This window comes from Hemitrygon akajei, chromosome 14, assembly GCF_048418815.1.
Source record: "Hemitrygon akajei chromosome 14, sHemAka1.3, whole genome shotgun sequence".
NCBI lineage: Eukaryota > Metazoa > Chordata > Chondrichthyes > Myliobatiformes > Dasyatidae > Hemitrygon > Hemitrygon akajei.
Genome location: NC_133137.1, coordinates 33,079,750 through 33,101,530, shown reverse-complemented (window position 1 = coordinate 33,101,530; position 21,781 = coordinate 33,079,750). Strand labels below are relative to the sequence as shown.

The 21,781-nt window shown below is 38.6% G+C and overlaps 1 protein-coding gene across 4 annotated transcripts in view; it reads left to right on the top strand.

Moving 5' to 3' along the window:
• Positions 1–21,781, top strand: part of smtnb (smoothelin b) — a 309,229-nt gene that overhangs the window by 185,527 nt on the left and 101,921 nt on the right. For all 4 annotated transcript variants that reach the window (XM_073065779.1, XM_073065778.1, XM_073065780.1 and 1 more), the window contains 2 exons: positions 15,569–16,561; positions 21,006–21,064. In XM_073065779.1, the coding sequence (XP_072921880.1) occupies positions 15,569–16,561; positions 21,006–21,064 (1,052 nt within the window). The remainder of the gene's footprint in view (positions 1–15,568; positions 16,562–21,005; positions 21,065–21,781) is intronic.

Below are 21,781 nucleotides of genomic sequence, written 5' to 3'. Positions count from 1 at the left end.
TTCTTCATTATTGCTCTTCATTTAACAATGCAAACTAGAAAGTTACCCAGGACTTTGTCATTGTCTTTTTAATTATCTGAGACATTAAAGTGATAGGGGATATCTTTTGACTTCCAATTTGAACTACATATTGGCAGCAAAGAAGCTTGACTGAGTAATTCTGAGGTTCCATTAATACACTTTTTTGCAAAGTCATAAATCAACCTCATTTATGCACCTCTACACATTTAGCAGTTAGAACACGCATTGAATTTTTACAAGGTTAGGTAGGATTATAGCAATATTGAATGAAATAAACCACTTGGACTATCGTTCTGTACGGCACAACATACCAGTAGTTCTTTTTAATTAACATTTTTTACGGAATAGGATGGTTTGTAATTTAAATATACATGCCAATTGCGTAATGATCACAACACACTTAAATTGCTTGTATGGTTGACAAAGCACAACCCTTGATGGCATAATATGCTGCAAGGTTTCTGAAGACAGTGGTTTATGCTGTGATATAGTCCTTTCAGCAATATCCCTACTCTGCTCTTTTTGTGCATTGCTGTTCTTAATGTGTCTAGATTATAACTGCCAACAGGCTGTTCAATCACAGAGCCTAATGGAAGATGATAATAGTTTCTGCTGATATAACTACTGAATATCCTTGCAGTGATAATACTTCATAAACTTCCCCTAAGTAAATAGGGTCTGCCCTTACTATTTATAGTACTCTGCTTCTACCCTGGCTAGATCTGTAAATTTAGCATAGGTTTGAGATTAAAGCCAAATTTAAATCCACTATCACAATAGCTATTCATTTTCACAGCAAATCAAGAGGAAGCCTGTCTCAATGCTTGTTCTTCTCTGTGACAACAGTCAAGATACTTGAGGAAGATTTATTCACAATCAATCATCCTGCTAAATATGACAAAAGATATCTTCTGTTTTGAATAGTCATGATAAAGAGGAAAACATTTTCCTCTGTTGCCTAGCAGTTTCCTGTTATGAACTTGTAATGTTTCCATTTATGGAGTGTTTACATTAATTCAGTGAAGTTTTCTTTTGCAGTTCTAAGCGAGGTGGAGCTCTCTTGTCAGATAAACTTCAGGAACATCCATCCTGTCCTATTTTGTGTGTTTGGAAAGTCTAGCCTCATACATATTCTTTCCCACAGAACAGAAGCAAGTACATAGCAAAAAAGGAAATGTGTGCCTATGGCATTACTGTAATCAAATGAAAGCCATGGTACTAACTTACATATTTTACCCACATAAGGAGAGAATCTTACAGCAGTAATATTCCAAGTGAGACACAATACAACCAGCTATAATTTTTCAGTACTGAAAAATTCTCTTAACTATTGCTTGTTCAGACCTTTAAAAGATGCATATTCTATATATGCTTTGGGCTGATAATTTAGGTATCATTGTATTTAGGTGTCTGATTAAGCATATATAACTGATAACTGAAGTGTGTTAATTTTTATTTTTTCTCTCTCTTGCCGTTGACTCTTACGAGCATTGTGCTTAAATACAATTCTTTTCATAATTCAACCCTTTTTTTTCTGTGACCCCAGACGGTGAGTGTTGGCAGGGCACCCTACCGTGCAGGACTCTACAGACAAGTCTGATTCCACTGTTTTTTTTTCAAGTACAGATTCTGGGAATCATAAAATGCTGGAAGCCCAGTTCTGATGAAGGGACACTGATCAAGAACATTCACTTTGTCTCTCTTTCCACTGATGCTGCTGGACCTACTAAATATTACCAGCATTTTCTGAGCATATTGCCATATTGCACAATGATTTACAATAAATTGCTTGCCTGCCTTCTTAGATGGACGTGCTGTACATTAGTGATCTCATTCCTATTCATTTTGCTTTTGAGTTGGCATCTGAATTCTGTTTTTTCCCCTCATTTGTGGTACCAGTATTTTTTTTCAGATGAACACTTTCTGTAAGAGATCCCACCCTGCATTTAGATGATATAACAATGAAACTCTAAGGAAAAATTTCAATCCTTTTTCAGTTTCCTCACTGAGTAGTGTAATTCAGTGAATGCCAATCTTTATTACTATTTTATTTGATTTACAGCATGGAGCTACAATTGGTCTCCTGTGGAGATAGAGCAGATATTAAAGTCCCCCCCATTATACAATAGAACCTTAAAATCAGTAGTGTAAATGGATAAGGTCAAACTCTGTTTCAATTCTGATGTGCAGCATTTCTGAAATGGAACAATGAACAAAATACTCATCAAAGTTTGTTGACAGTTTAGATAGCATCTTGCCTTAGTTCTGTTCTGTTTCTGACTTAAAGGTTCAGTATGTACATGTAAAGTGAGTTTAAAAAAGATGCCCTGTTTTTCTCCACCAGCAAGCTTTTCCTTTATCTCTTTCACCCTTCTGTCCAACGGATGATGGAAGATTTCATTTCACAAAGATTGATCTATATTTCCTGCAGCTTGGCCTCTTTTCCCCTCACCTACCAAACAAAGATATGCATAGACTCCCTTCTTGTTTAGCCTTAACCATTAATGTTCCATCTTCTTTATTAATTCCTCCTCATATTTCACTGCTACTCTTTGTGCTAGACTGCTGATTATCCAACTCATTGGGCTAGAAGTTCTTTATGGGGAATTACACAATGAAGAAGTTCCTTATGGACCCATTCAGGGCCAAGGCTACAAGGAACTGATTTTCTAATGCAGTGTATTCATGTACAAACCACACGTTAAGTATTGTATCTGTCATCTCACACCAACAACAAGGTGAGGAGATCAGTGTGCTATAAAATTGTTGGAACTCTCCCAACTCTTTGCCCAGATGTTCATTCCTCTGATATCTGTTATCCAGCTGTTGAACCTTCCCATGGCTCAGGGAATCCAATATTTATCCAACTTCAGAACTGTGAGAACGAACAGGAAAAACTAAGTGGAAATGTCCCTGGAATTGTTATTTGATCTTGTGTATATTTAAGGTTAACCTAATATGTTCAGATTCAATATGCAAATGCTAGGGTATCTGCCATGGAGTAAGCCCTCTTAAAAGATAAAAAAAAGTACCATATGTGGTGCTGAATTTTTTTTTGAGTAAATGCTGGTTGAACTTGATACAGTTATAAAAATGGCATAGGCATTACGTCATACCTTATCATCTAAGTCTTTCAAATAATGTTATTGTAACCATTTAAGGTAGTATTTACTTATTAATTTAGTGCTTTTTGTTTTACTGAAATATTAACCTTGGTTTTCAAGTCAAGTCAAGTCAATTTTTATTGTCATTTTGACCATAACTGCTGGAACAGTACGTAGTAAAAATGAGACAATGTTTTTCAGGTCCATGGTGTTACATGACACAGCACAAAAACTAGACTGAACTACGTAAAAAAAAACAACACAGAGAAAGCTACACTAGACTACAGACCTACACAGGACTGTATAAAGTGCACAAAAACAGTGCAGGCATTACAATAAATAATAAACAGGACAATAGGGCAAGGTGTCAGTCCAGGCTCTGGGTATTGAGGAGTCTGATAGCTTGGGGGAAGAAACTGTTACATAGTCTGGTCATGAGAGCCCGAATGCTTCGGAGCCTTTTCCCAGACGGCAGGAGGGAGAAGAGATTGTATGAGGGGTTCATGGGGTCCTTCATAATGCTGTTTCCTTCGCAGATGCAGCGTGTAGTGTAAATGTCTGTGATGGCGGGAAGAAAGACTCCGATGATCTTCTCAGCTGACCTCACTATCCGCTGCAGGGTCTTGCGATCCGAGATGGTGCAATTTCCGAACCAGGCAGTGATGCAGCTGCTCAGGATGCTCTCAATACAACCCCTGTAAAATGTGGTGAGGATGGGGGGTGGGAGATGGACTTTCCTCACCCTTCGCAGAAAATAGAGACGCTGCTGGGCTTTCTTTGCTATGGAGCTGGTGTTGAGGGACCAGGTGAGATCCTCCGTCAGGTGAACACCAAGAAATTTGGTGCTCTTTACGATCTCTACCAAGGAGCCGTCGATGTTCAGCAGGGAGTGGTCGCTCCGTGCCCTCCTGAAGTCAACAACCATCTCTTTTGTTTACATTAAGAGACAGGTTGTTGGCTCTGCACCAGTCTGTTAACCACTGCACCTCTTCTCTGTAAGCTGACTCATCGTTCTTGTTGATGAGACCCACCACGGTCGTGTCATCGGCGAACTTGATGATATGGTTGGAGCTGTGTGTTGCAGCACAGTCGTGGGTCAGCAGAGTGAACAGCAGTGGACTGAGCACGCAGCCCTGGGGGGCCCCCATGCTCAGTGTGATGGTGTTGGAGATGCTGCTCCCGATCCGGACTGACTGAGGTCTCCCAGGCAGGAAGTCTAGGATCCAGTTGCAGAGGGAGGTGTTCAGGCCCAGTAGGCTCAGCTTTCCAATCAGTTTCTGAGGGATGATTGTGTTGAATGCTGAACTGAAGTCTATGAACAGCATCCAAATGTATGTGTCTTTTTTGTCCAGGTGGGTTAGGGCCAGGTGGAGGGTGATGGCAATGGCGTCTTCTGTTGAGTGGTTGGGACGGTACGCAAACTGCAGGGGGTCCAGTGAGGGGGGCAGCAGGGTCTTAATGTGCCTCATGACGAGCCTCTCGAAAGTCTTCATGATGATGGATGTGTGTGCAACGGGACGGTAGTCATTTAGGCAGGACACTGAAGACTTCTTCGGCATGGGGACAATGGTGGCGGCCTTGAAGCATGTTGGAACGGTGGTGCTGCTCAGGGAAATGTTGAAGATGTCAGTGAGAACATCTGCTAGCTGGTCTGCACATCCTCTGAGCACTCTACCAGGGATATAGTCTGATCCAGCAGCCTTCCATGGGTTGACCCTACATAGGGTTCTTCTCACGTCGGCCACGGTGAGACACAGCACCTGGTCATTTGTAGGAGGGTGGACTTCCTCACCGCCACGTCATTTTCCGCCTCAAACCGGGCATAGAAGTTATTCAGTGCATCTGGGAGCGCATCCATAGCTTACTACCACTACTCACCACTCATAGGCACCACATGGTTTAACAGATCAGCCGAATTTGGGAGCTAGATCTCGCTTGTTTGGGCAATCCTGGAGCTGAATACAAGGCCCTGAGTGGTGTCAAGGCAATCTGTAGCATAATGGAGTGACAAGTGCAGGAGCCACAGCTTTGTCCAGACAAAGTTTGCTGGAGGTGTTAGACAGTTGGCAAAGCTCTTCACAGTATTTAGCAGTTGATAAAATCAGTCAAAGATTTTAAATCTTCCCAAATAGCTCTGACATCCAAATGTTTGGGGCTATTAAAAATGAAATAAAGAATGAAATTAATTATGAACTAAAATATAAGTTTAGTAAAACCACTAAAATAACCAGAACATTAAATAAATATCAAAATATTTTCCAAATGTTGAAAGCTTTCTTACCTTTCTTCCCCATGTTCTGGCAGTCCCCGTTGAATCTCTGTGAATATTGAGCTTCTGCTCTAGGATCAGCATAGCACATGACTCAAGAGCTGATTCCTTAATGTAATTACTTGGGAATCTCAGCAAGTGGCTGCTCAGCCATTTGAATACCTGTGGAAGCTAGAAGTTTGGTGCAACTTCAATTTTGAATTGTATTTTATTAATTGTAATATTTTGTTTTTATGTGCTATGTATGGTATGTGTTGTGGGTGTACCGTGGTCCAGAGGAAAATGTTTAATTTGGTTGTAGTCAGATGACAATAAACTTGAACTTGACTTACCAGATTTTCATGCTAAATATAGAGGCTGTTATTACCTTTATTTAAACCTACCTTGTCTATATTTAAAAACGTAAACACGAGGAAATCTGCAGATGCTGGAAATTCAAGCAACACACACAAAATGCTGGTGGAACGCAGCAGGCCAGGCAGCATCTATAGGAAGAAGTACAGTCGATGTTTTGGGCCGAGACATTTCAGTTAGTCCTGACGAAGGGTCTTGACCTGAAACGTCGACTGTACTTCTTCCTATAGATGCTGCCTGGCCTGCTGCGTTCCACCAACATTTTGTGTGGGTTGCTTGTCTATATTTAAATTTCTTTTTACTTCATGGTCATGACACACTCTGACCTTTATAGAACTTGGGTGTTGACTGGATATCATGTCCCTCAACTTCTACACTAGATAATTCTGTGCACGAAATATTGTGTTATTTGAGATAGTGGCATTGGGATATTTCTACTAGCATATTAAAGATGCAGTATTATAGCAACATTCATGGTAAATATTTGTTTATTTATTGTAACAAAGTAACTTGTTATGCCTGCTCTATTCTGCTGCACACAAAACAACACATTTCATGTATAAACTTCCTCCTGATTCTGAATGACATGATGTTTTTGTTGATTATTTACTTGCATTATTCAGCAGTAAATACTTTAAAAATGATCTTGATGGAGAAGGAGAAGAGAGCAGTATCTATTAACTAGATCAATTACATTCCTAAACTTGGTAACATACTATTAATGGACATTTTCACTCACGTCAAGAGAATGGTTTCTTAAGGGCAGTGACTTGAGCACTTTGAGCTGTAACTTTTATAAAACATCTGACTATAAATTAGTAGGTTGGATATAACAACCTAACACTTAATGCACTGGTAATAAACCCCCTTGATAGCTATTGCAGAACAAATGCATTAGGTATTTCAGCACTAGTATCAACAATCATTTTTAGGTTAATGGTGATGATACTGAGCTATACCTTCCTTTCACCTCACTCTCTAAATTGTCTTTCTTTTACCTGACCTTTGTTAGGAGTCATTCTGGAATTATGACAGTATGGATTGCATAGTTATGGATTAATGAAAATGAGAGCAGTCCTCAGGAAATAAAACCTGTATACAATTTAACTTCTGATGCTATGTGGAAGCGAAACCAATCTTGGGTTCTAATTGGGTTGTGGTTCTGATACTGGCTCATTGAAATTACATGGGGGAAGACAATAGATGAATATCCCTGCTATTAGCCCATTGTTAAGGGTGTGTCCCTGCGACTTACTGCACTGTTCAGGACGGATCTGTTTTGTCACTTAACCCACTGGTTAGTTGAATATTTATTGACCCATCCCTCAACACAGTAAAAGGAGGGGTATATTTTGGGTGTTTAGAACTATTGAATATTCAAAGATTTTGTACTACCATTGTAAATATGTAATTCTGTAAGTTTACCTGACTATATTCAAAATGTTAAAGTTAAATATGTGATTATAGTAACAGAAACTGTAGTTAATAAGTTATTGTTACCTTTGTGTTGAAGAAGTATAAAACATGGAGTCAGGAAAGTGAGATTTCCTAGTTACAGCTTTTGTATGGCTCAGTTTGAATCAGTCACAAGCATTAGATACACACACACAATGCAGCGGAACTCTGCAAGTCAGGCAGCACCTATGAAGAAGAATAAGCACTTGGTGTTTCGGGATGAGGTCCTTCCTTCATCAGGACTGGAAAGGAAGGGGGAAGAAGCCAGTCTCAGAAAGAGTTTATTCTCCTTCACAGCCACCAATGTAATTCTCTCAGTTCCGAGCAACTACAAAAGGACCAAACTATTTGCAATCTTCAAGTCATATTTGAGTGTGATATAATTCAGACTAAAACACTGCTTTCATTTAGATGATTTATTTCCACCATTGCCTATTCTGAACCTACTGTTGAAATGTTTAGTTCCTTTTCTTGATTACAACCATATACTTTTTGGCTCACTTGCTTTGATCTGTCTATTCTCTGGAGATTTAGCATATTTTTCTGCTGGTCAGTATATACTCTGATCAGGACTTAAATGTGATTACTATCCTTTACAGTATTTGTTATGATTATTTATAATCATGTGGTCTTGACAATATTGTCATATTACTTTTCTTCTCGTGAGTTCTTTGTTATAGTGGCAACTGACTAATTACTTAGGTACTGTTAGACCATAGGAGCAGAATTAGGCCATTTGGCCCATCGAGGTTGCTCCACCATTCCATCATGACTGACTTATTACCCTTCTCAACCCCATTCTCCTGCCTTCTTTCCATAACCTTTGACGCCCTGACTAACCAAGAACCTATCAACCTCTGCTATAAAAATACTCAATGACTTGGCCTCCACAGCAATCCATGGCAATGAATTCCACAGATTCACCACCCTCTGGCTAAAGAAGTTCCTTTTCATCTCTGTTTTAAATGGACGTCCCTCTATTCTGAGGCTGTGCCCTCTGGTCCTAGATGCACCCACTATAGGAAATATCCTCTTCACATCCACTCTGTCTAAGTCTTTAGATATTCGATAGATTTCAATGAGATCCCCCCTTATTTTTTAAATGCAAATGAGTATGTTAACCCTTTCATTCCTGGAATCATTCTCATGAACCTGTTTTGGACCCTCTCCAATGCCAGTACATCTTAGATAGGAGACCCAAAACTGCTCAAAATACTCCAAGTGTGGTCTGACCAATGTCTTATGGAGCCTCTGCATCACATCCTTGCTCTTATATTCTAGTCCTATCAAAAAGAATGCTATCATTGCATTTGCCTCCTTACTACCGAATCAACTTGATAGTTACCGTAATCTTTATGGAATCCTACACAAGGACTCCTAAGTCCCTTTGCACTTCTGACTTTTGAATTTTCACATCATTTAGAAAATAGTCAATGCCTTTATTCCTTCTACCAAAGTGCATTACCATACACTTCCCAACACTATATTTCATCTGTGATTTCTTTGCCTATTCTGCCAATCTGTCAAGGACCTTCTACAGATTCCCTGCTTCCTTAATGCTGCCTGCCCTTCCATCTTTCTTCACATCATCTGTAAACTTGGGCACATAGCTATCAATTCCATCATCCAAATTGTTGACATATAACATGAAAATAATCAGTCCCAGAACTCACCCCTGCAGAACACCACTTGTCACCGGCAGCATCCAGAATAGATAGATAGATAGATAGATAGATAGATACTTTATTCATCCCCATGGGGAAATTCAACTTTTTTCCAATGTCCCATACACTTGTTGTAGCAAAATTACATACTAATTACTAATAAAAACTAATTACATACAATACTTAACTCAGTAAAAAAAATATGATATGCATCTAAATCACCATCTCAAAAAGCATTAATAATAGCTTTAAAAAGTTCTTAAGTCCTGGCGGTAGAATTGTAAAGCCTAATGGCATTGGGGAATATTGACCTCTTCATCCTGTCTGAGGAGCATTGCATCGATAGTAACCTGTCGCTGAAACTGCTTGGAATAGGCCACTTTATTCCCATTCTTTGCTTCCTGCTTATCAGCCAATCTTCTATCCATGCTAGTATCCTTCCAGTAATACCATGGATTCTTATTTTGTGAAGCAGCCTCATGTGCGGCACTTTGTGAAAGGCCTTCTGAAAATCTAAGTAAACCACATCCACTGACTTTCCTTTGTCTATCCTGCCTGTTGTTTCCTCAAAGAATTCCAACAGATTTGTCAGGCAAGATTTCCCCTTTAGGAAACTGTGATGACATGCGCCTCCAAGCAATCTGAAAATAAATCCTTAATAATGTACTCCAACATCTTCCCAACCACTGAAGTCAGGCTTAAAGAGTACAATGACCTTTGAAATTATTCCGAAATTAGCCTGACTTCAGTGGTTGGGAAGATGTTGGAGTACATTATTAAGGATTTATTTTCAGAAAATTTTCTTTTGGAAATTTTCAGAAAATTATTCTTCAGAATAATTTCATTTCTTAGAGAGTACAGTGACCTTTGAAATTTTCCAATCCTCTGGAACCATTCCAGGGTCTAGCAATTTGTGAAAGATCATTATTAATGCCTCCACAATCTCCTGTTACACTTGTTGCATAGGTGCACCCATGTGGGACTTTAGTACTCATTTCACTATTACCTCAATCACTGCACTTTCAACCACTTTTTATAATGCTGTTTACTTTGTAAATACATACTGGAATTTGTGTATTTATGCACATTTTATACCTTATCTGTACTTTTGACAAGGTATAAAATGTACTTCTAACTTTATTTTTACGTAATTCTTTATTCTGTATAATTGTTGAACAATGTTGTTTTTGTTGCATGTAGTGCCAGCACACCTCATGTAAATGTTTATGGGAAATAATGTGATCCTTGATCCTTAGTCCTTGATCACAGTCAAATTGACTTGTTTATTGATATGCACTTCCATTGGAGATCATTGGATAATAATGATTACAAATTGTAGCTGCTTTTTCACACCTCCTATGAAATTACATACATTGTGGGATTCACTTAAAAGGTAATTAGTCTTTGCTATTTATCATTATTGTACATTTGCATTACATTAATTCATCATCATTATGTGCTGTGTCATGATGTGTTCTTGGCAAACTTTTCTACAGAAGTGGTTTGCCATTACCTTCTTGGCAGTGTCTTTACAAGTTGGGTGACCCCAGCCATTATCAATACTCTTCAGAGATTGTCTGCCTGACTGCAGTAGTCACATAACTAGGATTTGTGATATGCACCAACTGCTCATACGACCATCCACTACCTCCTCCCATGGCTTCACGTAACCCTAATCGAGGGTCTAAGCAGGTGCTACACTTTACTCAAGGGTGACCTGCAGGCTACTGGAGGGAAGGAGCACCTTACACCTCCTTTGGTAGAGACGTATCTCCATCGCGACACCCATTGCATTGATTAGTTGATCATGATTTTGACATAAACAGTAACACTATTACTGAATAGTGGTTAAGAATGTGAAACCAGCCTGACATTTTTCTTGCCAATTCTCTGTTCAGCACACTAATTAAATTTTTTCTGAAAATGCTGGAAAAACTCAGCAGATCAGGCAGGATCTGTAATAAGAGAAAGAATTAATATTTGAGGGCAAAGCATCTTTATAAAAACTGAGAAAGAAAACAAGTTAGTCTGGGTAGCAAAGAAAGTGGGAAATTTCTGCACTAGGGTAAAATGAGAGGTCAAAGTCAGCATGGCGAATTAAACTGGAAAGCAACCAGAAGGTCAGGTACTCTCACAGACTGATGCTGCACAAAATGATTACCCAATCTGCAATTGGTGTGCCCACTGCAGAGGAGGTCACATTGTGAACACCAAACGCAGTGCACCAGATTGGAAGAAATGCAAGTGAGTAGTTACTTGGCCTGGATAGACTGTTTAGGTCCCTGGATTGTGGGAAGTGAGGTGATGAAGAGGCAAGTATTGCACTTCATCCATTTACATGGGAAAGTGCCTTACAATGGGAAGTAGTAGACAGGGACAGAAGAAAATGATAGAGAGGCAAGAAGGAAGCTAAAAGGGAAGTGGAGGAGAATATGCTTCTGGTGAAAGCTCTTGTTTGGGAATGATGAGGCAGGTAAGGCCCAGGGCCCAGAGAAACTCTGCTTTTCCTCCATTCAGGAAGAAAGGAGCGAAAGCAAAGGTGTGGGCAATAGATGAGATGTGATTACTGGCTCTGTCCACCATGGCATCCTTTCAGATAGCAGCTGTCTGACTATGGGCCAGAAATCCAGCTGTGGGTCTTTTTAGTCCCACCCTTGTTATAATGGCAGCAGTCTCATTTCCAGATCAAGTCACACCTCACTTCAGATGAACTAGCTTGACATCTCTATTACTGAGAGAGTGGTGCAATGCCAAATGAAAATAACTGCCATCTTTCATGAATTTAAAAGATCATGATGTAGAATTGTATTTATTTTTTCTAAATGGTGTGGTTGCAGCACCCCCATTGATATAGTATAAACGTGATTTAGAAATGCTATCAAAATAAAATGTATATTATTTCCACAATATTATGCACCTCCTGCTCTGTTCAATGATACCAATTTTTATTAATGCACCAATGAAACCATATGCCTGGATGCATCATAGTTTGGTAAGGCAACTACTCTGCCTGTGATTGCAAAGAACTGCAGAGTTGTGGACCCAGCTCAGTACACCATGGAAACCAGCCTCCCCTCCATGAACTCCATCTATATTTCTCATTGCCTCAGTAAAGTAATCTACATAAAGACTCCACCAACTCTAGACATTTTGGCTTCAACCTCCCCCCACCCCCGACCCCTTCTATCAGGCAAAAGATGTAAAAGACTGAAAGCACATACCACTCGGCCCAAGGACAGCTTCTGCCCTGCTGTGATAAGACTGTTGAATGATTCCCTGTCCTCTTCTCATTGTTACCATCAGGAAGAAAGTACAGAGGCCTGAAGGTACACACACAGTGTTTCAGGAACAGCTATTTCTCCTCTGCCATCCAATTTCTAAATGAACACTGAACCCATGAACATCATCTCACTACTCTTTATTTCTGTGTTTGCACTACTTATTTAATCTAACTATTTAATATACATAGATGTACTTACTATGATTCAGCTTTTTTTCTATATTTATCATGTATTGCATTGTATTGGTGCTGCAAAGTTAACAAACTTCACGACATATGTCAGTGATATTAAAACTGATTCTGATGATACGATGAAATCTTGTTCTCAGAATCTACCTCATAAGACTTTGCACCTTATTGTCTACCTGCACTGCACATTCTCTGTAGTTGTTACACTTTATTCTCTATTGTTATTGTTTTACCTTTTACTACCTCAATGCTCTGCATAATGAATTGATCTGTATAAGCAGTATTTCACTGTTACTTTAGTACATGTGACAATAATAAGCCAATTCCAATTCCAATCTTGTGGTAAATCTGTCCTTAAACACATGGAGGTGTTTGATTCCATATAATTTAAATCAATCTCAGTTGATACGTGGATGATCCTTCCCCACTCTGTCTTTACTGCATTCAAATCTATTTCTCCTCACCTCTCCAGATCAGAGAAACTCTCCCAAGGTTTATTGACAGAGTTTCTTTAAATCTGACCTGATGTGACTGGTGCCTTACTGGTTGTTACTTGTCCCCTTGATTGTGAACTTTAAGTAGGGATTCCAATATTCAGCAAAAAAAATCAACCCTTGAAACAAAATATGCAAGTTAGCAATGTCATGAGGTAAACATCAGAGAATAGAGAATTGAGCTCAGTGGTTCTAAAGTCAGTACCCTTCAGCATTTAATACTGTAATCTATTGAATTTTCTCAACAGGATGAGATTGAAAATATTGTTGCCCCCACAGGTCCAATAAACATGATGAATTTATTAATGGATAGAATGTTCATGTGCTAAAGGAAATTGTTTCATTCTATTTACTTGATTAAACAGAGGGTAGTGGTCGAACAAAGTTATTCTGGCTGGAGATCTGTGACTAGTGATCTAGGACCTCTGGTATAAGTGGCCCAGATGAAAGCATGGGTGGGTGTGTTAGTAAGTTTACAGATGATACAAAGATTGGTGGTGTTGTGGATACTGTAGAAAAGTAGCAAAGGATGCAGTGTGGCATAGATCAGTTGCAGAATTGGACATAGAAATGGGAGCTGGAGTTTAACCTGGCCAAATGTTGAGTTTTGCACTCAAGAACTCTCTATCTCTGTCTCTCTATGGTGGGAGAGTTTGCTGCCGATTCTCGTGTCAGAGGATCTCAGAATAAAAAGCAATGTACCAGACTGTAATATCCTAACAGCGACTGTCAGTCTTCCCTTTTACTGTGAAAATGGGTGACACCTCTCTATCACTTGCTCATGAGAAAGAGACAGAGAGAGGGAGAGCCTATTGCATGTTGAACTGTTGAGTAACAATAGTCTTTGTTGTCTGCAGATCATGGTCTCTCTTTGGGTGTTTTGCTATTGCTTAATGGATGGAGTGGTTTTTGCTTAAAGGGGCAGAGGGAGGTTGATGCTTGTGTGGGGAAGGAAAGAGGGGGCTTTGGGGTTCTAACACTTTTCTGCCGTTCATTCTTTTGGGGTTCTGTTTATCATATTGTTACGAACCCTGTAACTGGGTCACTTACCAGCCAAGATAGAGAGGTCCGTTGAAGTCTGATGGTACTATTTTTCACAGTATTTATTGATAAAAATACACAAAAATAATATCAATACAAACATACAGATAATATACGTTGTCAATACTAAATCTAAAAGCGCGGTATAATAATAATCAATAAGAAATAGCTCTATCATTGTCTAGGGGATAATGTATTGTCCGATGGAGATATAAAAGTCACTTTAGTTCATTCAGGCTGCAGCCTTTGGTTGGAGTCAAGAGAGAGAGATTTTGGAACTTGCCAGAGTTTCCATTTTTATGATGTCGATCCTTCGAAATGTCGTGGGTGTCCTTTTCCTTTTTAGCTAAGCCGTTCTTCCGTGGTCAGTCCCGCCAATCCCAGGCAACGGGAAAGGACGCACGTGGGCCCCACCGGCTGTCGCTATTAAACGCTGTCACGAGATTTCTAGCGTTTCTCCTGGTGCGTCTAAATGGGTTGTTCCCCAGACCCTCTTTTATCCTTACTCACGGGGTCTCAGATGTCAATCAGGTTGGGATGATGCAATCCCTCAACCAGCCCCCTCTGATCATTCCCTGAGGGCTTCAGTGAATAGTACAGTACTCAATACACAATTCCGTCTCCAAGAGACAATGGCCGTTATCCGTGGCTTTGTATCGTGGAGGCCAGGACACATTCCAAACGTCTCTCTCTCATTTCCTGGGTCTCCTGACCTGAATTAATAGCGATCTTGCGATTCTCAAAAAGGAGGGGGCTACTTTGTACCCTTCGGTCCCTCAGAGTTGGGGCACAGTCGTTGTCGTAACAATATATATTTGCAAAGATAATTATTTCAGGTTGTATAATGTATACATTATCTGATAATAAACAGAACGATTTGAACTTTGGGAGATAAAATGCATCTTTTGCATGGCGAACCCTTTAATGGTGTTGATGTGCAGAAGGTCTTGGGATCCAAGTACATAGCTCCCTGATTGTGGCTACACAGGTTGATAGGGTGGTAAAGAAGGCATACAGAATGCCAGCATTTATAAGTTGAAGGACTGAGTTCTATAAGTCAGGGAGTTGTATTGCAGATTTATGTCCATCTAGTTAGGCCACATCTAGTGTTTTGCTTCCAGTTTTAGTTGCCCCAATAGTAGCAAGAATGTCAAGGTTAGGGAGGTCTACCAGGATGTTGTCTGGATTAGATGACATGCTATAAGGAGAGGTTGGACAAACTTGGGTTCTCTAATCTCTCTTTGGAGAAGAGGAGGCAGAGTGGAGATCTGTAACAGAATCATAAAATTATGAGAGGCATAGACAGAGAGTCATCTTTATCCTGGGGTTGAAATGTCTAATACCCAGAGGACATGTATGAAGGTAAGAGGGATTAAGTTTAGAGGAGATAGGTGGGGCATTTTTTTTACACAGAGGGTTGAGTAACTGGGGTGGTGTTGGAGGCAAATGCAATAGAGGCATTTTAAAGAGGCTCTTAGATAAGCACATGAATGTGCAGGAAGTGAAGGATATGGACATTACGTTGAACATTTGATCACTAATTAGTTTGACATAACATTGTGGGCCAAAGGGCCAGTCCCTGTGCTATACTGTTCTATGATTACGAAAAGCATATATTTGCTAAATAGTATTTGATATAATACCTATATTCTTCTTGTGCTCCTTAATGACGTCTTCATACTATGCTTTATTTACAGATGTCGCATATGATACTTGCTTGAACACCTCACCTTTCAGGAGAGCTAACTCAGTACGAGACAGAATGAAAAAGTTTACTGCAGATCCGTCCAAACAATCTTCTGAACTAGGTACAAATTTTTCGACTCAGAAGAGAAACCAGCCAAATGAGAACAGAAACAGCAGAATTTTGCTACATCAGCAGTCATTCCCGGGCAGTCCCACACTGAAAAATAAAGAATCTGTTACTCCAGGCCTAGAAATGACTTTAAAAGGGAACTCTGTTGATTTTAGGAATATGCAGCAAGTGGACAAGTCGACAGAAAAAACAGATAAACAGGATGAATACTTAACGTCCAGTAAAAATAAAAAACTCATAAGCTCAAATAAAAAAAGTGGATTAGAGCGGGATAGGTCAACCTCACTGAGGGAGCAGCCATTCAGCTCCGAACAAGTGGATGGAAAGGATTCATCAAAATCTTGTAATAGGTTGACTTGCAGCACTGCCAAATCCAACTTTACAACTCCTGAGGTACAACCTCAGGGCTGTTCTAGGACAACATTTTCCTTGTTAAGTCATCCAATCACATCTGGAGTTACTGTGAATGGATCAAGTAAATCAATATTACCCACATTATCTTTAGAGAAAGATTGCAACAAGAAATCTCTAATGCAAAAAACTGCTAGTGATAAATCATGCATCCAGATTCCAGGGAGGAGCAACGTAAGCAAATCACAAACAAAGCAGCTTGCGTCAGAGAAAGACTTCAGTAAAACCCATACAGACAGCTCAGTGCACTTAGAGCAACCCCGATCTACTCAGCCCTCAGATCCTCCTGCCACATCAAACAGACACTTCCAACAAAGTTTAACCAGACAATCTGAGAAAGAAAAGCAACTGAACAACACCGAAAACAGCATGAAGACACTTATGACAATTGAAATTAAGGATGGACGGAACCCCAATCTTGTTACTACGCGGATCTCTGGCACACCTTCCTCACAGAGAGGAGGTATGTATATTTGGGAACATTTTAAAGAATTTACTTTAACGTCAGTTTAGTTCTAAAATTGCCTGATTTCATTGTGACATTGAATTTTTATTAAACAGTACTTGGCTGTTCTGTGCTAATAATGAGTCATGGATCCCTTTGGTGATTTTATAGGAAAGTTTCTGAGTGAAGTGATTTGCAGAAGCATTAAATCCTTGTGACCTGAGAAATTTGAAGTAAAACAGACTTATCTTCCTGATCTACATTAAATATTGTTAGCACATTGCCTGACATACTTCAGATGTGAGGCAGGATTCTGACATTTAGCATGCGCAACTCATACAAATCTGTCTGCACTAATACATTTTCTTTCAAATGTTACTGAATATTTAATTGTGGAGTCTTGCTTTATTCCCTCTTTCTACCCCTCTCTTGCTGTTGAGGTCATTTGTATGTTTATACTGTTAGCCCAACAAGATCAGCTCAGACTTTACATTATTTTGTGCTGCTATTTTGATTTTTTTTACTTTTACCTGAAGTTTTGAAATTTACTGAGACATTCAAAATCTACAAAAAAGTTGGTTCGTAAGCTCACTTTTTCCAATAAGGACACATTTGCTGATATTTAAATCCTTGATTAGGATACATATTTTTATTCTCTAAGAGGGTAATGGATGGGATGAATTTTCTTAAAGTCTACTAAAAAATTTACTCATTTCTGTTCCGGGATTGGTTTATTTTGGATCTTACAAAGGCTACCAAGTAAAAGAAGAGCTTGCGACTGATCATGTGATAGCATGAGGTAAATGCAGATGATAAGGATGGTTTGTTATACTTTTATGGTAGGGATCAAGCAATGAGCCATATTTGTTTCTGTCTCCAGCAATAACTTCTCATTCTAACAGTAATCTCTTGAGCCCTAAATAGCCCCTTCATGTTGTCTATTTCCAGTTCCTTGTTGTTATCTTTAGTGACGGGCTTTTATCTTTGACAGGCAGCTCTAGCTCTTCATCCTTCTCCATCTTTCACTATCATTATTTTGGTCTGTGCATTTAACAGACAGTTTAGAAAGCCATAGTTTCAAGGAATTGAGTTTGTTTATTATTGTCAAATGTATCAAATGTATCGAGTGAAAAATGTTTGCTTGTGTGTCGTTCAGATCATTCCAGACACAGTACATCAAGGTAGTAAAAAAAGGGAAACAGAATAGAGAATATATTGTTACAGTTATAAAGAAAGTGCAGAGCACAGAGACAAAAGTGCAGGGGCTACTATGAGATGTATTAGGAAAGCCTACAGTGAGTTAGAATGGAAGATCAAGAGTTCATCTTTAGCATATGAGAGATCCATTCAAGAGTCTTATAACAGCAGTATAGAAGCTGTCCTTGAGCCTGGAGGGGGGAGCAGAAAGAATGACTGGGTGGGAGGCATCCTTGATTATTTTGGCTGGTTTCCTGAGGCTGCAGAAAGTGTAGAAGCAGGCAGTGGAGGGTTGGTTTGTCTGCTTTGTGGACTGGGCTATCTCAATTTTGGAAGGAAATTTGTACTGATTTCATCCATTTCGCTGTCTGGTTGAAGAACATTTAACCGCAAACTAAACTACCCATCTTGTGTCGCCATTACAATACTATCATTGAATTTAGTACTGATTCCATTTATGTGACAGTTGGGTTTAATGGCAAGTCCTGTTCCTTTGCTATCACCGAATGCCATTAGAGTGAGAGTTACATTATTCTCCTGCACAACCTTTTCCTTTTCTATTGATTTCAGATTATTAAAGGTTTGGATACCCACATTATGTTCACCACCAAAATCCAAGATTAGTCAGCTTGGGAGGAATCACTACTAGTAAAATCTTTCTTTTTACAGAGCTGAACTATGAATGCGTGTTTTTTTATAAGTGTTTACCAGATAGCAAAGAAGAATGCAGATATAATGTAAAAGGCAAGAATATAATCCTGAGAAGGAAAGCTATAAATGTGAGCTATATCAATTTAAATGTGGTTTTCTCACCTATGATCTATATTGGTTTTATTATCTCTTTTAACATCTCTTCTAACTCATCTTGTCAGATCATTTTAAACATATAATTAGGAGAGAAACCTTTGAATCTTTTATGACTTTTGTACATACTTTCAATTGAATTCCTGTGAATTTTTATTGGCATGTCTTGCAACATAAATTCAAAGCTTCTTTTGACATTCTGTTGAATGTTTTCTTCAACATATTGGAACTAAATGCAGTACGAAGTTTACAGGGAGACTCAGATAACATAGTCAAATGAGACATGAGATTCTTCCCTGTGAAGGCACTGACAGCCAATGGTTTAGATATTGATTTCCTTTCATACCTTTAATATGTGTAAAAGTTTGGTGTTGTTATTTCAGTAAACTGCCCATTTAAAAATCTGTCCTGTTTGTGTCCAACATTCCCTCTATTTTGTTTTAAAGCTGTGCAGATCAACCATTGCTTTGAGCAAGGAATTTTTAATTGGCTTGAAAACTGTGCGGCATTTTAATTTTTTTTTCATTTTAACTTTTTAATTTTTTAAAAACATTTTTATTTCTATGCATACTATGGGTATTTAGAATGGAAATTGAAAACTCACATACTTTTGAATGCTTACCAAAAAAGTAAGAATATAGAATTTTTCACATCAAACAACCACAACCCAAAACTCATAGCAGTTATTAACAGTGTCAGGTAGTCAAGACAACTGACAGGCATAATGGCAAAAGTAAAATATTTTGACTAGATGGCGTCAGTGTTAAGCAGATGGCAGCTCATAAACAATGAGTTACCAACTTCCATTCTGTGTTTAATGTTACAATTTGTAATAATACTACAAATTAAAACACTGACAATGTAAATACATTGAAGTTTAAGATTTTTCAAAGTAAAGGTTGTACATTTATTAGTTATGGATTATATTCATTAACACATAATTACAGGGTATTTCACAAGTATATTAATATAGATTTCAAAATTATATTAGCATTATTTCAATATTGTAGTAAAAATAAAGGAATATTCCAGCTACGGGGCAACAGAGGCTATGCATACAGGAGCATTTCAATCACTGTGTGGCCACACAGCCGCCCAGCTTAGAGGGAACACTGTTTGTGTCAATTCATTTCCCTTCAAACACAAAAGCTTTTACAAGTTAGTTAGATACTTTAACTCCCAGGAGTGGTTTTCAGTGAATAAAATACTCCATAAAATTTTAATGCTAAAATATAAGTATGAAAATAGTATAGCATCTACTGGTCATTGTGTTCTTGTATTAATTTTTGGTAATAATAATTATAAATTAAAGATAGAACTTCCAACAAATACAGAAGCAGTACGAACCCAACCCTCCTGGTGTGTGTTTGAGTTTTATTCCCTAATGGCAAGAAACAATTGAGACACTAACCAGAAATAATATACTAACTGGTTAAAATAAAAGCAGGAACAATATGTTTGCATCTGATAAACATCTACAATTTAACGTTTTTATGTCTAAAATTGTCTCTTGAACAGAGGGCTTTAGTTAGAAGGACAGATTGGATTTGCTGCTTTTGATATCACTTGAGAACAGGAGGCTGAAGTGACCCTACAGATGTTTATATGAGGGGTAGATAGTCGTAGTCTTTTTCATGGTGTAGGGGAGTTTAAAACTATAGAAGGTAGAGGTTTAAGCTGAAAGCTGAAAGTGGAAAGATTTAGCAGGGGTCTTCGAAGCAGATGGTGAATATAAGGAATGAGCTGGCAGAGGAAGAGGTATGGACAGGTCATGGATAGAAAGTGTTTAGAACAGGAATCCCAAACTGGGGTCCGCGGACTCCTCAGTTAATGGTAGGGGTCCATGGCGTAAAACAGGTTGGGACACCCTGATGAGGGTCAAATGTGGTAACTGGTATTAGACTAGTTAGGCATGGACAAATTTGACCAAAGGGCCTATTCCTGTGCTGCATAAAAAGAAACAAAGGAATGGTGACTGACAGAAAAAAACATTCCAAGGCACTGAACAAAGGGATAATTTGAAAAGTACTACACTAAGTCAAACAAGTGGTATAAAGAATAACCAGAGTGACAAGTTTTAAGAAGAGGCAGAATATTTTAGTTATTAATTGCAGTTTTTAGAGCCAAAGAGGAAGGTAACATAACAAGCTTTATGAGTGATACAGCACAGAAGGACATTCAGCCCATTATGCCTGTGTTGACTCCTTGAAAGATCTATACAGGTCACCATCCTTGCCCACAGTTTCTCTGTTGTGCCCTGAATCGTTTACATTTAGTTTAAAAACTGAGCATGTACTGCTGCTTTGAAATCATTTTGGAGAAATTTTCAAACATATCTTCATTTAGCAATTTGTTGCTTAGATATAATTACAAATTTTCAATCTGCAGTATTGAGGGTTATTTGATAAGTGCTATAATTTCACCAGTAACAGTTGGTTAAAGTCATCCCTTTCTTCTTCAGAGCTGACATTTGGTTTGAGAGCTACACCCTTCAGAATGTTGGGTCCGAGTGGCGTCATGGTAAGCTTGGTTTTGCTTTTACTGATATGTGTAATGCATAGTTTATTGTGGAGTGGAATAATAACTATTAACAAAGAACAGATTGGGAACAGAAGTGGTGAATTTTGGGTCCAAGCTCATGATTTACCTTACTTATTAATTCTCATTTTTGGTTGTATCACTGTTGAAAAGGGTGTAATCCAAGAGTTCTATTAGTGAAAAATATTAAAAAATCACCTTCCTGGTTTTAGCTGAGTATGCAGTACAGAAACTGGCCAGTTTCCAATAGACAAGGATGAGTAACAATATCATTCAGGATGACAGTAAAAACTTGTGATGCCATCTGAACCCTGATGAGCAGAGCATGCATGCACCTGTCCAGTACCTTTTGAACAGATACATTTAAGCCATCAATTAACCATTTTCTGAAGATTGACTTTATCAATTTAGTTCTGGTGGTTTATGACCAGCTACAAGAAGCCAGCTATTGTAAAATGTAAAAATACTTGTTACATGACGGGCTAAATGACCTAATTCTGCTCCTGCATCTTATGGTCTAGAAGCAATTGCTTGAACAAATTGCAGATGATTTAAGTATAATTTAGTAGGATTTTTTCAATAACTTGTGAATTTGTGAAGTAGTCTTAAAATTTAATTAAGTGCATTTGGAATGTTACTTCATATGCAGTTACAAATAGAAAGATAGCCCATCACTAACATTCTGAGCACGTTGTTTAC